Genomic DNA, 18,343 nt, shown 5'->3' with positions numbered 1-18,343 from the left:
ACTGGTTTCTCACAAAAGACACTGCTCATGTTCACATAAAGATGAATGAAATAGCGAGTGTGTCATAGAACTTAATGCCCAGGGTGAGCTGCTGTCGATGTTAATGGCACCGTTTTTGCTTTACTGCTTCCCACCTCCTGGAAGAAAGATGACACGAACCACTTGTGTTTATTCAGCATTGCTGCACAGGCGGGCAGGAGAGGTGCTCCCCTGACCCTCCCTCCTCCTGAGGATTTAATGGGTTCCGGTACTGTGTGCAGTGTTTTCTAATTGTGGTAAAATACACAGAACATAAAGCTCACCACCTTAAACATTTTTAAGTGCACAGTTCAGCAGTATTAAGTACATTGCTGTGCACCCACCCCACCATCCATGTCCAAAACTTTCTCATCTTCCCAAACTGACACTGTCCCCATGAAACACTAACTGCCCAGCCCCTGGCACCCACCCTTCCACTTTCTGTCTCTGAGTTGGACTCCTAGGGACCGCATATCGGTGAGAATCACACAGCACCTGTCCCTCTGTGACTGGCTTACTTCACTCAGCGTCGTGTCCTCCAGGTCCATCCATGGGTGGCCTGTGTGCGCGCTCCCTTCCTCTTTAAGGCTGAGCTCTCCTCCACTGTACCTCAGCCCCGTGTCCCCTGCATGTCCCCTGTGAGCCACGCCATGTGACAGTGACAGCCTTTGGGCAGCTAACTCCACCGGCTTGTCTGCAGTGTTGTCATTAGGAACATAGGTAGCTCTGAGTTTCCTTTGGGAAACATCTTTTTAAAAGCAAGCAGTATGTTTATTGTAGAAAATTTAAGAAATTCCAATAAGCAAAAATAAGCAAGTTATATTCGCACGTAATTCTGCCCCCGACATATAACCTCTGTTGCTCTCCCACCGTGTGTTCCTCCAGACTTGTTTTGGGCCTGTGTCTGGTCACACTCACCCCCGTGGCCTCGCAGGTGTGTCCAGTCCAGGTATGTCTTCTCAGTCAGCCCTGGGCCTTTGGCCTCTTGTGTCCGCATGTCCTGAATTTAACCCCACATTCAGAGTTTAGTCTTTTCATGAATTCTTGCAGGAAATACCCAGTAGTCCAGAGGGAGAGGGACAGTGCTGAGGATGCTTTGGGAGCAGCTAAGAATGCACAGTATCCCTCTCCCCAGGGCCAGCCCCTTAGGGTCCTTTCTCCCCAGGGCTCTCCCAGAGGAGGCCCCCTTCTCACCTTTCTGGGACATGCAGGGCAGGCGGCAGGCAGGCAGCCCTGTTACGTCACACTCTGGACATGGTGCTGTGTTGTACGTGACCTTTCCTGTTCATGGTCGTAAATATCTCCTACAGCATTTTTAATGACAGCAGGGGACCCATTTTAAGAAATTAAGAGTATTTACTCTGTAATGTCTGATTTTTTTCTTATATTTTGTTTTGAATAGCTTTTAACCCCTTCTTTGAATTTCCTGTTTTTCATCCTTAAAAATGATTGTGTTGAATTCGTTATTTCAGGAAACAGTTTCTCATAGGTGAACAAAATTGCCCTCTTACCAGATATCCAGTGACAAATAATAAAGTATTATTTACATGTCTTTGTCATTTAAATGGATATATTTGTTTGTAATCCTGGCCTTCTCTTTCATGGTGTAGCATTATGACCTTTTAAAGGAAGAATATCAGGAATTTTTTTCTTTTAAAGCATGGGAAAATTACATTCAATTGGAGATCAACCAAGAGGTAAAGTAAATCTGAGAGCTTTGTTCTTTGATTTAAAGTATATTCTATTTCCCTTCTTGGCTGCTTTCCCGGAAGAGGCTGCTCCGTTTACACGGCTTTCAGTTTGTTTAAGGTCCTTCCCAGGAGGGTTTGAGGGAAGATTTGCTGCTCAGCTGTGAGGCCAACTGTCTCCAGTCTCCTGCCACCCCAGCCCCGTGGGACCTGCTGCAGCAAAGCAAAGGCACCTTCCTTGCCCTAAAACACCTGCTTCCCCAGGGCATGTGTCAGCAGATCTTGAGAAGTCTCCAACCTGGAGACCACATGTGTATCTCTGCACACTTGGGTTTCCATATGTTTTGTGATGTTAATCCTTTGAAGGTTCATATTTTTCATTTTCATAGATTAGCATCATTGTTTCTTTAAATATGAGGTTTAGTGAAAATAAAAATTTTAAGGAAGAGATGGCATTTGGAAATGTAGCATTATTTTAAATTAAGTTTAAGTCACCCAGATGTAAGCAGTCCCCTAATTATAAAGGAGCATTTGAGGATTGACTGTTAGAGCCCAGACAAGCTTTTCCTTGGAAACTGTCCTGAGTGGCACTTAGGACCCCTGTGTGAGCTGGCATGTGTCCTGACCCCACTGGCCACCTGTGCTGCCCGCAGCCTCCACAGGCACTATGTACTGGGTGTAGTTATGGCCTCCTGCTCAAGGGACGAGGTGTGGTCTTCAGTCTATATAGTATGGGGGGAGTCCCCAAACTCAACTAGGAGGAAAGATCTGAAAAGGTAGATATAATTCAAGAGTGCATTAGAGGAGAGAGAAGAAACTGGGTTTGTGGAAGTATCAAATTGCTCAAGCTTGTTTTTTGAAGCTCAGCAGGTGGGTGGTAGACAGGGTTGCCGAGTAAGTCAGATGGGAAAAGCAGAAGAAATTGCAGGTCCTGAGGTCTGTGTGGCCAGGGGCAGCTGTGGCACAGGCTGGCACAGAGCGGCAGGCAGGTGTGCGTTGGGGTGGACCAGCAGATAGAAGTGGCAGGGCGGTGTCTTCACAATGCCAGTCACAGGACCCCTCCCCCGGGGACGCTTCAGGCCCGTGTGGAGGGCCAGGTGTGTCTTCAGGTCCAGGCTCTTCTCCCCCAGAGGCAGCGAGCCCAGGCCTCGCCCTCTCCCTGCCCCGACATTGACTTTCATGGATCGAGAGGCAGGAAGGGCTGGACTGCGCCCTGGCCAGCCGGCCCAGCTGGAAGGCCTCGGGGCGACTGGGCCTCGGGTGCCGGGCCAGCACCGCTCCTGCTTCCTCTTGCTGGTAGCCCGGCCCTTCTTTGCCCGGGCCCCACTCCCGTCGAGACCAGGTGGGCAGGTGGGCGGGCAAAGAGAAGGCCAACAGTCCAAGGTGCCAGGAGTCTCTCTCTGGGAGCAGCGTCGAGGCTGTGGGTGACGCCAAGGTCGTAAGGGGCTTTGCTGGGTATTCGCTTCAGGCACTAAATGTGCATGTGTGACAGGTTCCAGGCCGAGTCCTGCCCGCTCTGGGAAGGAAGGAGCTGTGGGCAGACGATCTCGGCGCACCAGGAAGGTGTGACACGTGCAGCTGTGGCGTGAGGGGCGGCCAGCCCCAGCTGTTGTTTAGAGCGGGGCCTTGAGTAACAGAGGGCAGAGCCCATCAGTGTCCGTTTGGTTTCCATCTTCTCTGTCTACACATCCATCTCCAGACAGAAAAGGTACAACAGATGTGGTTAGGAGGCTACTGAAGCCGGAGTTGGGGAAGAGGCACTGAGAACTCAGCTCAGATTGCTTTAAATGAATGTGTCTGCAAGCCAGACCAACATAAAGACGGGGCCCTGTGAGGATCCACAGGTGTCTGTCATTTCTGGGGAATGGCCATGGACAGGCGAGGTGCCAGCGGAGAGAGACAATCACAGTGTCTCCGTGTCCACCCGTTAGAGGCGGTGCACTTGAGCTCTGTCCTTGGCAGAACTTTGAGTTTTTTTATTAGACAGGGGTGTAGATCCTATGAGGCCCTCTGACAGTAGGTCTGTAGGAAAGCCGTGGTGAGGATGGAGCTGTGACGTCAGGGACAGAAATGCCCCGGAGAGGCTGCCGCTGGGGCTAAGGGAAGGCCTTCTGGGTGAGGCGCCCGCACTGAGGCAGCCCAGCCAACTGGAGGGGTGAACACTGCAAAAGGAAACAGCCTGCCTTATGGTGTTTCTGTCTTATTTATAAGTACACAGCTCAGGCTCTGCGTGGGAGGTGGGAGGACATGGTTTCGTTAGAGCTCACAGGTAAACCTGAGAAAGTTGGGGGACAAGACCAACAAGAACGTGGTTAGATCTCAGCCATGTTAATAAGAGTGCAGTGACATAAACGGAAGCTCTGGGCTCTGCTGTGACTCCTTTTTAAGGAGACGGGACGCTGGGGTGACAAAGCAGGGCCACAGGTTCAGGGCTCACAGGGCTGGCCTGGCGGAGTCTCGGGGACCCAGGACTTGTCCTCAGGTCCAGGCAGGACTTTCCTTGAGCAGATAGTTGGGGGGGGGTGGCCAGGTGTTCTCTGGGGTTGCCCACCTCCTCGCTTCGGGGTCTCCCCTCTGAGCAGGCTGCCGTGCCCCCGGCATGTGGAGATGGTGGCTGGAGCGTTGCAGTGGGGCTGGGCACCTGTGGCTTCTCCCCTGACCCGTCCCCACGCGCCTCCCCACACAGGCCCCCTGGCTCGGCAGTCTTCTGCTCATGCTTCAAGACACAGCCCTGATGCCCTTCCTGGGGCTTTCCCTGCGCCTGCCCCTGAGTGCCTGGCCTTTACTGTGGAGTCTGCTCCTCTGTGCTCGTCATGTGTCGTGTCTGGCTCAGGGCCAGGTCACGCTGCATTTATGTTTTGTGAGCTAGGCAGGGTTGACATTTGCTCTGTGCTGAGCTGTTCTGTCCAGCTGAGGGTGGTGAATGTTTTTTCTCCAAAATTAAGACCTTTCTCACAGCTTGCCCGAAATAGACCGGCTGTTTTGTGAAGTCAGAAGCTCCCCAGGACTGAATGTTACCAGGGACAAAATGCTGAGAGGCCCCTTCAAAGGGAGTCTTCCAGCCCAAAGATGGTGACAGGGTGGGGTCTGTGACATGGACGGGGCAGGAAAGGACAGGAAAGGACTGGGTGGAGTCCCCACCCTGGTGTGCCTTGACAGGGCTGTCCCTTGCCTCCCTCCCCGTCCCCTTCTCTGCGGAAGGGTGGCATGTGTGTGTGAAGCTTCTGAAGGTCGTGTGGCCCCACTGGCCCTGGGGGGGGGGCGGGGCAGGATGCAGGAGAGAGAAGGGTGCAGGGAGGCGTCCAGTGGCGCAGGGCGGGAGCTTCCTGCCTGTGGACACCCCTGGGGTAGCTCAGCCCCTGCTCTGCTAGGATGCTTCCTTTTTCTAGGAGATTCTAGAAACAGCGCAAATGGGAAACTGAGGGGCCTTGGGGTCTTGATATGGCCGACCGCAAGTGAGTTTTACCTTAGAATCAGGCACTACAATTTCTGTTTTCCAAAGGGCTCCACTCCAACCACCCTATTTTCCACTGAGAGCACTCATGCTTCTGATAAGGCCCGGCCCTGCCCTGCCCACCTTGAAATGTCCCTGTGCCTGAAGAAGCCGAGAATGACATTAGGTGTGTGTTGTTTTTTCCAAGTGTTGCCTGGGAACAGGACACGGAAATGGAAGGGAACAGGTGTAGACAAAGCTTCACTTATCCACTGGTCCCCCTTCTCTCTCCCACAGCCACTGAGGGCCAGAGGCAGAAGGTGCTCATGGGAGACAAAGGATGTGAACTCAATGCGCCTGCATATTCCTGCCCTCACTCAGCTAGGCAGGTGCTCACAGGAACCTCGGGAAGGAGGCAAAGATCCCCTCCAATGCCCACCTCTTGTTTCCCAGGCTCAGGTGCAGAGCTGGGATGCCTGAGTGGAGCCCCTGGAGGGGCCTGGCAGGCTCGGCAGCTCCCAGCAGCCCTTCCCAATGAGGATCACAGGGGTTCATATCAGCCGGGTGGGTCACTGTGTGTGTATTTGGCCAGTCCTGCCTGTTAAGGTCCCTTAACTTTGTGTGGCAGTCAGTGGCTTAGGAGTTACTTTTGCTGTCATTGTATTTCATTGACTTTTCATAACGACTCAGGAGGTGGAGTGTTGTTCTGATTCCATGTCAACTAGAGGGTCAAGAGGAGCCAGGGACCAAAGTGTCTTCATGGGAGAATTTTCCGGTGGCCCCTCTGCTCCTGTCCTGTGAACACCGGCTGTGACACAGCCACTGGCGTGGGCCCACTGTCCACCAACCCTGCACCCACAGTTCCCCTGCTCGGACTGGTCATGCAACTGATTTCCTCATCAGTGTGGGGGGTGGACTTGAGAGAAAATGCCTGCGAACAAACGGCAGGTGGGCTAGGAGCCGTGCAGCACTCCCAGGAGCATCTCCTAGATGGGGTGTCACAGCAGTGACGCCGTCTTTACCAGCCGGGACGAGGCCGTTCTCAGAGCAGTGCACAGGATTTGGGCTGCGTTTTTACATCTGCCTCAGGCACCTTAGACCACGCTCAAACCCACTGATGGTTGGTGGGTCAACAGATGTCTGTGTGCAGTGCACATAGGCTGCTGGGGTCCTGTGGGCGGGACTAGAAGCAAGGCGGGGTTTGCTCTGTGCATAGGTGTGCTGGAGTAACATTCGAAATGGTGGTGAGGATGAACATGACCTTGAAGGGCGGGGGAGACAGGAGCTGGCTGCATGTGTTCACAGAAGGGACAGGGAACCTTGGGAGGGCTTGGCTGGCTTGGAGCGGGGTCCTCATTCCAGCCCCAGCAGGTCGGAGTGAGGTTGCAGGCAGGTGGCTTGTCCTGCCTGCACAGCAAGCATCAGTAAGAGCCTCATTTTTACAGAATCAGTTTCAGCACTCACAAGGTCACACAATTCCTCCGAGAGAAGTCTATCTTGTGGAAATAAATTTCCTCGTAAGTATTTTCATAGCCTCGTTTAGAAAGTGAGCTGTTTTCTCAGCCCCTCTTAGGTTGATGTTTGCTTTCTCCTCTCGAGTTATTTAAATGCTCGTTCTGTTCTCCTGTTGTCCTTGGTGATGAAGCTTGCTTCTGCCTTCTTGTGTAAAGTCTTCTGTCTCTGCGTGTTTTCCATCCACTGCTTCTGCTTAGCCATGTCCATTTTCACGTTCTTTCCCCCCTAGTGCTCCCTTAAAGTGATAGTACAAGATGGTTTACGAGTGTCATCTGTTTAAAAGTCAGAATGCTCAGACATTGTATCTAATGTCTTTGACTGCCTCTCTCCAGCAGCTCACTTACGCCCATGCCTCCCGTTCTGTCTGGGGTCCCACTAAGCCCTGCGTTCCCTGCCTCTGCCTCTTGGGGTCTCCAGCCCCAGCAAATCTAATACAGACATAGCCGATTTCAATAATGGCTCTTTTAGCCCAGTGTTGTTCAAATTCTGACTTGTGACCCATTATTAGAGTGTGAAGCCTATTTCCTGGGTCACATCATATAAAAAAATAGAATATATCTGTTCACACGTAGTAAGGGTGAAACCTTCATTTCAGTTGTGTGCGTATGTTCGCATCATGATGGTTGGGATGTGATCTGAAATGTATGCCATAGTCAAATGTGTATGATGGTCCCTGCTGTATTCAAACATATTGCTAAGCTTTATGAAGAAAAGCCATTTCCAGGAAATGGTTTTACGCCTTGGGAAGAGCAATTGTCACAAGGCAAAGCAGGGCCCACAGAGTCCTGTGAAGATGTCTCTGTGTCAGAGGGAAGGTCACTGGGGTGCCTCTGAGTGGGTTCACACAGTCTTTGGAGGTTGAAGAAAGGCATATTTCTGTGAAGTCGCAAAGGGCTTCTCCTGCGTCACTCGACTAATTGTTCGGATTTCAGGGCAAATATTCCTTCCCCCAGGAAGCCGTCCCTGATCTCACCCCCTCGGTCTGGATCAGGCTGTTTGGCCAGATGGTTCCACAGCACCACGTTTCTCACCATCGGAGCGCTCAGCTCAGTTTCTAATGATACTTTTCTTACTGTGGTCGTTATATTATTGTCTGTCTCCCCGTTGCCCCCCACTACCCTAGCCCATGGCCCCACGGGGCGGGCATCAGGTCTGGTTTGCTTGTTGTACCTGCAGGAGCCAATGTGGTGCCTAGCACGTCGGCAGGACCTGGTCTACACCAGGTCAGGGACACTCCCAGCCCCACAGCTGATGGACGTGAGGCACCCTACAAAACCCTCTAATCTGCTCTGATTCCAGAAAGGGCCGGGGGTGTGAGAGCACAAGGGGACGTGCAGCAGGAAAGAGGTTAAGGCTCCAGGAGGTCAGCAGAGGCCCCTGAGCTCCTGCTGACCGCACACAGAGCCCACGGACCCTGTGACCTGACCCGTCTTCCTGCCCAGGTACTTCAGGGCAGAAGCAAGTCAGGCATAAGCAGAGTTACCGGTGAACACGTCTTGGAGGATGGTCTGTTCTCTGGCTGTGGATGGGGCTCCATAGTGCCAAGTTCATGGTCGTCACGAAGAGTGTTCAGGCCATTAGTCATGGGAGTTGGAAGCAGCTCGTTTATTCTCATACAGGTGTCAGCTGAGACCCTGAGCCGAGCTGTCTGTGAGGGGCAGGGGCCGTGTGCTCTTGAGTACAGGTTGGGGGGGGGTGCCTTTTCTACCCTGAGAGTGAGGGTAAAGGCAGAACAGTGGGGAGAGGGAGGGTAAAGAAGTGTTTCTAGGGTTTCCTTAGCAGGAAAAACATGTCTCCAAAAGAATGTTTTGGAAGCATTTTATTTTAGGTGGAGAGATGTTGACACTCAGCTGGCCCCACAGCCGGACCTTCACTGGGGGCTCAGGCTCTTCTATAGCCAGTGGGGTCTTAGAACTGCTTTCCCGTTGGAAAGGCTGGACCTCTGTGACCCCAAGCATCATTTCCACGGTGATGAGATGGGGGTTTTGACCTGGCAGGACGTTTGCAACCAGAAGCAGGTGAGCTTGTAGGCAGGTTTCCTCTGCAACCTCAAACCAAGCATGTGTAACTGAATCACAGTTTCTCCACCTCTGAACCAGAGACAGGAACATGACATTCTTTTGCTTGTGATCAGAGGGACCGTGTAGGGAAAACATCTATGTAGGTACACGCGCTTGTGTCATGGGCCTGACATTTGATGTGCCGCACAGGAGCTGTTGCCTCCACACGTCTGCTGCCCCGGTCGCCGTGTGCAGCTCTGCCTTCAGCTCTGGTCAGCGCCTCCCACACCCTTCTGTCACACTGGGTTCTGGTCGGGTCCTGAACCGCGAGCCCGCTGCCACCCCAGGCCTGGGCACTGCAGTCCCCGGGGGCCCACTCCGCCCCTTTGTTCAGGTGTCTGCTGTCACCCTACTAGACGGGCCCTACCAGACCATGCCGTATAAAACAGCAAGCCCAGAACACCTGCCCCCGGTGCCTTCTGTCCCTCACAGCACTTGCACCCACCTGCAAATTGAGGAGCTTCGTAGGGACAGGGATGTTGTTACTGCTTTCCTTTCCCTTTTTTTTTTTTCTGAGTTTGGTTTGAGTTTGCTGTATCTACGGAACGGTGCACCACAGGCCTTTAAATCTTCATGGAAAACCTTTTTTCTGCTTTATTTATTTACTTTTAGGAAGTGTTGTTTCAAATAATAAGTAACTTACCCAAGGTCACATACATAGCAAGTGGTCAAGAGCCTTAAACCCAGAGGACACCAAGTCGCAACTTTCCTCTTGGCCTCGAGTCCACCTTTCCTTCCGCTTTTCCCCTATGTCTGGGCATTGACGCCTCTGCTCATTTCTCTGGTGCTGCCTGTACAACGCCAGGCTTGTCCGGGCTCAGCCCCCCTCAACGCTCTCCTCCAGACGCCAGTCGGCCTCAGTGCCGCTGCTACCCCAGATCCTGGTGAAACGTCCTGGTCCAGTGCCGTGTTCCTGGAGGACCTTGTGCTCGGCACTCTAGAGCGGCGATAGCTAATTTGATCAGCTGGGTCAAGGCTAATGTGTGCATGGATGAGCCAGGCCCCCTTGGCTCCATTCCCTCTCAAAGAGAACGTGAGTGTGCTTGGGTGCATGTGTGTGCTCAGGTGCGTGTGGTTGTGTGCGCTTGGATGTGTGTGCACTCAGATGCATGTGCTCGGGTCCATGTGCACTCACGTGTGTGCACACTTGGATGCGTGTATGCGCTCAGATGCTTGTGCTTGGATGCTTGTGCACTCAGATGTGTGCGCGCTCGGATGCTTGTGTTTGGATGCTTGTGCTCGGATGTGTGTGTGCATTTGGATGCTTGTGCTCGGATGCGTGTGTGCTCAGATGCATGTGCGCTCGGATGTGTGTGTGTGCTCGGATGTGTGTGCACTCAGTGAGGGGTGTTTTGATGGCCTATTTTTTGGGGTGTGGTTTTTTGTTTAAACATTTATTTTTGTGTTACCTGGTGTCACATGATGGGATGCCTGTGTTTAATTTGTACATTACCTGTTTCACTGTATCTGAGATACTTTTGGTATGGCCATGACCCTGGAGAAGGTGATAATCTCCTTTTACACGACTATAAGTGGCACCTGACTCGCGGATACTTAGGTCGTCAGAGAATCTCGTTCACTGGACAGACACTTGCCTATCCACATCTTGAACTTCTGCCCTACAAACAGTAAGCGTTCAGCTGTCCAGTTTATGGACATGACGATGCTCTGAGGCCGTTTTCAGCTAGCGTGCTGTGTAAATTGCCAGGAGCAGCTCCCTGGCACTGATTGTTGGCCTAACACTGTCACTGCTGTGTGAGTGCCGCACTCTGGTCTCGTCCCCTTGTCACACCCTCTGCTCTGCTCCTTTCAGGGAAAGTGCGATGGCGGGACTTCAACCAGGAGGCTTACATTGGAGGGACAATGGTTCGCTCTGGGCAGGACCCCTACGCCCGCAACAAGTTCAACCAAGTGGAGAGTGATAAGCTGCGGATGGACAGAGCCATACCTGACACGAGACATGAGCAGTGAGTACTGAGCTGGCGTTGGCTGGGGCTCACCTGCCTGCCCACACCCAGGAAGTGGCGCTCACTGGGACAGTGACCTGTCTCTTACTCTGGAAGCTGGACATGTGCTGTATGTCTGTGGGTCGTAAAACTAGGAAAAACTCTGAGGCGCATAGCAATGGGCCCTCACTCACAGGAAGTCAAGGACTATTGGGGACTGGGTTCCGGTCCTTCACATGCCCCAGGGCTGTGCCTGGAGTAGGGGACAGCTGGCCAGAGAATGGGAACCAGCAAGAGAAAGCTGTGTGACGGGCTTCACGTTCACTGATCGCTTGTTGTTTTCAAAGTCCTCTCACAAATAAAGCATAATTTCCATTGTTCACAGCATCACTGGAAGGAAGAAAACCTGATTTTTGCTTCTCAGGACAGTTTAAGTTAGATGTTCTAGGGACTAGAAGGGGAAGGGCAGAACCGAGAGGACAGGGGCCACTGAGTGGGCACACAGGCAGGAGAAGGCAACACCTCGTCGGCCTTGTGCTGAGGGGAAGGGCTTTGGTCCAACTCCTGACTCTTCAGGGACCTGGGACCTGCGGGTCAGCCACCCAGGGTTATCAGGCTCAGCTCAGGGGGTCTCCAGACGTTCTGTGGTGTGCTGCGTCACAATTTGTCAGGACAGTGACACCCACTCTTCACCTTTCAGCTGGTAGGGATCTTTGATTGGGAGGCAGTTCTCACAGGCTCCTTAGAGGTTGGTCTTGTTTCAGGGGGTTAAAAATAGCCACATTTGGAGAGCAGCTGTGCTCCTGAGTGCCAGATAGAACGTCCTGCTCACCGAGTTACTTTTAGAGTCACTCATCCATCATGTAACAGAGCATGAATTACACATGTTTTGTGACTCAGACACTGTGCTTGGGTCCTGGGATTCCAGTCAAGAAGTCCCGTTCTGCTCTGGGTTGGGGGATGACAGGAAGCAAGGGGGTTACAGCACCCTGGGCCTTGGGCAGTCTGCTCCAAATCAGGAACATGGGAGGCTCAGGAAAAGCCCCCTGGAGGGCAGAGTCCTGAGCTGGAGACATCCAGCGAGAATAGCCGTGACAAGGCCATGACAGGCAGTCCTAGACTCCCAGAGCGCCAGCCGGGGGTCCGTTTTCTCGGGGTGGGGGGTGGGGTGGGTTCCAGGCATTAGGGGGTTGAGCTGAAGAGACACAGAAGGCCAACTAAATTACAGCTGACCCTTAAACAACACGAGGTCGGGGGCCCTGACCCCCCCACACACAGTCTAAAATCCGCATATAACTTTTTAAGTTCTCAGAAACTTCAATTGTCCCCTGGTATCCGTGGGGATTGGTTCCAGGGCCCACCACGGACCCCAAAATGCACGGATGCTTCAGTCTCTTATATAAAACGGCGTGGATCAGTGCTGCAGTCAGTCCCCCACGCCCGTGGGCTCCCAGCCACAGACAGAACACAGGGCAGGTTTCTACTGCGAACAGCCTGCTCATCAATGGACCCGTACACGTCAAACTGCGGCACTGTAGGCTGAGTCCATATGAACACATGTTGCAGTTTGGCTTTGTTTCCTAAGCTAACAGCGTGCACGGACAGTATTTTCCCTTCTCGCCTCTGTTCAGGGCACTCTCCTAACAGTGTTGGGTACCAGTTAACTGCCAGCTGCTCACTCCCTTTTCTTGACAGCTTTTTTGGGGTCTGGCCAGGTCTGTTTACCCAGAGCAGCTTGCAGGTATGTAGGTTTGCAGTTCTTTGTGAAGAGAGAGCGTATGTGTGTGTCATTGTTAATACGTGAAACATGATAGATATGTCATACATGATATTAAGAGCCTCATGTTTTTCTAAATGCAGACCAGAAAGTGCCTTTGCTTCTGGTTTTCTATAGCGCATGCAGTCCTTACACTTCGCTTCTGGTTAAAGTCAGCACAGCTCACTGTTAACGTAAAACGGGGTAGCTGACCTGGGATCCATGGACCCACAGCGAGCCCGTGTGGGGCCGTGGACTCTGAGAGTCCTCTAGCTTTGTGACCAATTGCGGGATTGTACATGCGTGCATACCTGGGGAGAGGGTCCCAGGTGCGTGCATCTCCACCACCGTCCCTCCCTCCTCCTCCTAATGGGCCATTTGCACCCAGGCTGTGCCAGGCGCTCCTGGGGGGCCCACCCACACCGTCCTCTGGTGGTGCTGGGCACAAAGCTTGACCTCAGTGCACACAGAGGGGCAGAGGCTGCTCAGAGCAGCTGACTTAAGGCCACAAAGGGTCATGTGGCTTTTAATGACCAGACTCAACTGCTTGGAGTTACATGTCTATGACATGGTTTAAGTTTCATTTCACTGTTTGGTTTAAGAGCTGGTTTACCTGCTGTGACTTTTGTTCTACAGGCTTTTCCTTAAAGATGAGAGAAAGTGGTGTCCTTTCTGATGGCTCATCAGTGTGTAGGCCAGGAATATGCCTCCATTGCAAGTCCCTTAGAAGTCCCGAAAACTATATATAGAAAGATTTTTTCAGTTTTTGAAAGATGAGTTTGTCCAAACAGATGTTTAAATATTCATGCTATGGTGGGATGCGTTTTAGGTGGGTTTAATTTTAGTTCCAGCTATTGTGTCATGTTCATTTGCATGTGTAAAAGAAGCCAGCAGCTGGGATCCCTTCCGTGGTGTTTGGATTTTGGCCCAAGTCTGCCCTCAGTCAGAGGGATGCCTGGAACTGAACCAGTGTGCTGTCCTCAGAGTGGATGGTTTGGAGTAACCATTCTTACTGAGCATCAGTGAAGAAGATCAGGGCACCTTTTTGCCCCCTGTAGCCAACAGGGAGCTGCGAAACCCCCTGGGCTTCCGGTGGTTCTGCCTCTGCAGCTCCTCCCTGGTGCAGCCTGTGGGATGCCACCCGCCCGCTGGAACCCAGTCCTCTAGCTCTGAATCGGAAAGCACACAGGTGGAGGGGACCTGAGAACAAAGTTCGGGAGTCGCATAGATCTTGGTTGAAATCCCGTACTCTCCAGGTCCTCATTCTGAGTCTTGGTCATTTGTGAGATAATGTAACATGGTCGCTGTGAGGCTTAAACCGTGTTCACAGCAGCTGGGTCTCCCTCCCCCAGACCGTGTTCAGCAGCCAGCGCAGGAAGGCCCCCCTGGCTGCCACCCCAGCGTTCCCCACCCCTCTTCCCTGCTCGCGTTTTCTTCACAACTCTTCTCTCCACCCGCACTCCCTGTGCTTCCCTTATTTATGTGCTCCTCCTTCTTTACTCATTAGAATCGTGAGTGAGTACATCCAGGGCTGTCGTTGGGCACCTCATGCCACTCAGTCCAGTCAGTAAGTATTCGCTGAGAGAGTAAATTGCATAGCATGGTGCCCGGTATAGAGTGGGTGCCCCGTAAATCAGTAATATTAAGATGGATAAAAGAATCAAGGAGAAGGAAAGGGTGATTTTAAGCAGGAGAGACCGTACGAACTCCAGGACGAACCACAAATTACTACACGGTGTTTGTGTTATAATCTAACCCTGAGTTTCTATCCTTGGGGTTCAGAGCCTTGCAAAAAAACCAAAAAACACTTTTGCCCTTTGTTTTATTTACCTTTTTAAGTGTACAAAAAGGTGCCAGGAAAAAATATGTCCATTAAGCAGGAAGCCTATAAAAGCCTGCTACGAGGGAACTAGTAGAGACGACATACAGGAAATACTGGACGCTCTTAGAAATTATTAGAAGGATGGTAGCCCATCTGAGTTTGAAAGTATATGTAGTTTCTCAACTAAAAACAAAAAAACTTGTCTATTAATGTTACTTGACGGTTTAAATAAGGATTTATCCAGACTAAAAGCTGATTAAACCAACGGGAATTTCAAAGGTGCTTTGCAGACACTCCCCCCCCCCGCCCCCCCCTTTAGGATGGTGTTGTCATTGTGCTGAAGAAAGTAATGGAAAGTTGCCCTGGGCAGGTCTGAATCTGTTCTGAAGGTGGAGCCAACAGGCCTGCTAACAGATGAGACAAGGACAAAGAAGGTGGCTTGGAGCATGGCTCCAAGGTTTGTGGCTGGAGCACGGAAGAGCTGGAGTTACTGTAAGTGAGATGGGGGTGCTGTGAGTGGAGCAGGTGCAGCGGACACATCAGGGATTAAAATCTGGGCATGTTAAGTTCAGGATGCATCAAGTGTCTTGTGTGTGCAGACCTGTGTTCCAGGTATTGGGTACATGTCCGGCATTTAGGAGAAAGGCCTTGGTCTTGGTGGGGGTGTAAATTGGGAGTGTTCAGTATGCAGATGGTACTTCACACCATGAGGCTGGACGTCACCCCAAGGCAGGGAACAGACAGAAACGAGAAGAGGCCCAGACCAAGCACTGAGGTCCTGTGCAATGAATTTCAAGTCCAGGCCAACACCTGGGGCCCAGCCTAATCGCACATCACTCACCATTTCATGTGGTCCCAGCCCCAGGAGAAACACACTCTTGCTGTGATCTTCCTGCCAAAGCCTTTCCAGAATCCAGCTCAGAAGGGCTTTGTGTTGTTTTTTGTTTGTTTGTTTGGAGGTTTGGAGGTTTTGTTTTGTTTTTTTGCCTGAGAATGTATCTGACAGGAAAGTGAAGTAAAAAAAATCGAGTGAAGCCTAGGAAGTTTATGAAATATTATTATTCTGTCTGCTGGGGAAAACTTGAGATGGTTTACTAGCAAATTGTTTCTGTAAGTAAAAGCAAATAAACCTTTGGGGGAAAACCTTACCTTGTTTTCTTTTTTCCCCATCAGCCAAACACCATCCCTTTTCATTTATTTATTTAGTCCCTTGAAAATGAGAACCGCTTGGTAAAGGAACAGATTTTATTCAGTTTTCAAAAGTTAGATTTTATTAGAAAGTTTCTCCCTGTGTTGCCACCCTTTCCTTTTATTACTAAATTAAAAATGAAGGGTTTTGGGAAATTTTTGTGTCTAAAACTGAAACATTGCTCCTGAGAACAGGGCTGCAATCGACCATGTCCCCACAAGGGGTCCTTCTCTCAGAGAAATTTATTCAAATTCCACACCTAATGGATATACTGGCAGGCTTTAAATCAAGAGCATACCGTTTTTACTCAACTTATAAATTATAGTTGTAAGATTTTGTTTAGAAGAATCACTGAAGGACTCTGTTTTGACCAGTTTTTTTAATGTCTGGCTTTAATGCAGCCCAAGTTCAAGCAGAGATCAGAACTCTTGAGAGGCCGTTCTTTTCTTTCTTTTATTTTTTAGAACATTCAAACCAGAGAGCAGCATGTAGGTAACAGCGGCTGTTCAGTCTGGAATGTGGGTGTTGGTGGCAGTTGTCTCAGATGAGTGGCTGATTGGGATTAAGGGCTGTGGAGAAGGACACACCTCAGACTTGTCAGCGTTGTTGGAGCCAAGGAGAAGTTTTCAGCAGAAACTCAGCCCCTTGGAGCAAAGCTCGGTGAAGGCAATTGCTGTGGAACTTATGGAGTCCTATTTTTAGGGGAGCCGAGGCAGGGGAAGCAGGAGGCCCAGCTCTGCTCCTTGTTGGTGGGTACAGAGAGGGGCCTCATGAGGTGGGACAGGGCTTCGTTTTCACTTTTCAATTTCTCTGTGAAAGCCATGTCTTCTAAACATGCACAACCGTCCCCCTCTGTGCCGCAGCCCCACCGACTTGCTCTGCCACTCGGCGGGACGCAGACGCCCGGCCTGGGTGTCGTGCAGACCCAATTCCGAGTCCCCGTGTCCCTCCGTGCAGGGTCCCGGGGGCAGATGCCATACCGAGGTGCCCGTGCAGGGCCCACCTGCTGGCATTCGGGGCCGAGGGCTTTGGCTGTGGCCAAACAGGGAACCTTAAAAGTCTGTTCCATAGTCATAGGAACAAAACATCCATTGGACGTTTTGCGCTGTCACGACCTGTGATCAGCCTTCACGGGCATGACTTTTACTTCAGCTGTGCGGCACTCCTGTGAAGTAAATAGGGATTTTCTGATGACATTACCCGCCAGTCCCCAGAAGCCCTTGGTTTGGAGCAAGCACAGGGGTTTCACCCAGGAGTCAGGTGCACTGGGATGCAGGCCCGGTTTGCTGGGCAGAGGCAGCTTCCCCCATCTTACGTTGTCAGAAGGAGTGAGTTGAGTGGTGGCAGGCAGGTGGGCTCTCTATCCCTCGGCCACCTAAGGTGCCCCTGTGTATCCAGAGCCCTGACCTGCTGGGCAGTCAGGGGACGTTGCGGTTATCAGGCTGCTGTGACGTTTTCTCACGGGTCTATGAGCCACGTGGGCACGCTGAGCCTCAGATGCTGGCGACTTGCCTGAGGTCGCACAAGGCGGTGGTGGGGAATATAGCGCCAGCAAGCACCTGGGTTGTTTAGAGTCCTGTCTCCTGGTCAGACGTGGCTGCCTTGCTGTCTGCCTTTCAGAAGTGTCATAGGGCCGCTTGTCAGACAGGAGGCTGTGGCCTGAGGCCTGACTGCAGCCAAAGAGCAGGAGGCATTGGGGTTGGAAGCTTGCAGCCCACTTCCCCAGAGAAATTCCCCAGAAAAAAGCTGGCAGAACCCCGAGAAGCTGGGAAGAGGCAAGGCTCTGGTTTCGCCTTTTGCAGCCTCGTGTTCTCCAAGGAAATGGAGTAGAAGAGTGTGCTGTTTCTGTCCCTTGGAACGTTGCTCACGCAGCAGAGAGGTGACACTTGTGCTTCTGTGCCAGTCAGTGTGACCCGTGCCCATACTGGAAAGGGACATGCGTGCCACCTACACAGTTGGAGGTGGCCCTTTGCTTTAACGGCTCCCAGCCAACTCAGCCCAGGGACTAATTTGCACCTTAGCTACAAAATTCCATCCAAAGCCATGCCATTACTCATCAGTTTGTTCTTTTTCGTTTGTTTTATGTGTTTTTATAAAACCAACTCCAAGGGGCCGGCCAAGTGGCTCAGTTGGTTAAGAGCTGACTCAGGAGTTTGAGCTCTGAGCAACAGCGGTTCGAGTCCCAGCCCGAGCTGAGCAGCCGCTGAGCTGCCAATAGGTGGCAGGATGGCTCAGCTTACACAAACAAACAAACAAACAAACAAACAAAAAAAAACCAACTCTAGGTTTTCAGCAACAGACCACCATCTTTTCCCCTTGATATGTTTCCCCTTTTGAACCATTTCAGGCCTTACCTGCATCTAAAATAAAGATGCACTGATCCTGGGAGAGACTCGAGCCTCAGGAGAGATTCTGTGTGTGTTTGCGTCAGCATCTCTGATGGGCCACGTGTGGGTCTCCTGGGAAGATCGTCAGCATGTTTTCAGACCTTCATCCCTGCCGCCCGCCCACATTGTGGCTCAGGTCCGGGCCAGAGCCTGGGCTGTAGTTTGGACAGAGTTCTGAACGAAGAATGTGATGCTGTCGGTTTATGCCGTGGTCCTTGCTGCCCAGGAGCCACGGGCCGCTCCAGGCTGTTCCCTGAGTTTGTTCTTATTTCATGCCTGCGGGTGAGGTGCCTCCTTGGTGGACTGGCCCTCGCGTCATTCTGAAACGCCCTGTTCATCACTATTTTTTTTTTTTTAAGATTTTTATTGGTGAATTGGGGGGATGGGAACAGTGCTGGGGAATTGGGGGAAGGGGGACAGACAAGTTGCTGTCGTTTCGTTCTTCAGTCTAGTTGTGGAGGATGTTGCTTCACTGGCCCAAGTTGGCACCATCATTGCGCTCTTCCCGGGTGAGGCAGATCAGTCGCCG

General features: G+C 51.7%; 1 protein-coding gene across 1 annotated transcript in view; it reads left to right on the top strand.

Moving 5' to 3' along the window:
- The window catches only part of GALNT2 (polypeptide N-acetylgalactosaminyltransferase 2), a 197,305-nt gene that overhangs the window by 109,865 nt on the left and 69,097 nt on the right, over nucleotides 1-18,343 (top strand). The window contains exon 3 of the mRNA XM_019632150.1: nucleotides 10,528-10,681. Coding sequence (XP_019487695.1) covers nucleotides 10,528-10,681 — 154 coding nt within the window. The remainder of the gene's footprint in view (nucleotides 1-10,527; nucleotides 10,682-18,343) is intronic.

This window comes from Hipposideros armiger, unplaced genomic scaffold (genome assembly GCF_001890085.2).
Source record: "Hipposideros armiger isolate ML-2016 unplaced genomic scaffold, ASM189008v1 scaffold_1085, whole genome shotgun sequence".
Lineage (NCBI taxonomy): Eukaryota > Metazoa > Chordata > Mammalia > Chiroptera > Hipposideridae > Hipposideros > Hipposideros armiger.
The sequence above is the reverse complement of the archived record's forward strand: the minus strand, read 5'-3'. Positions and strand labels throughout refer to the sequence as shown.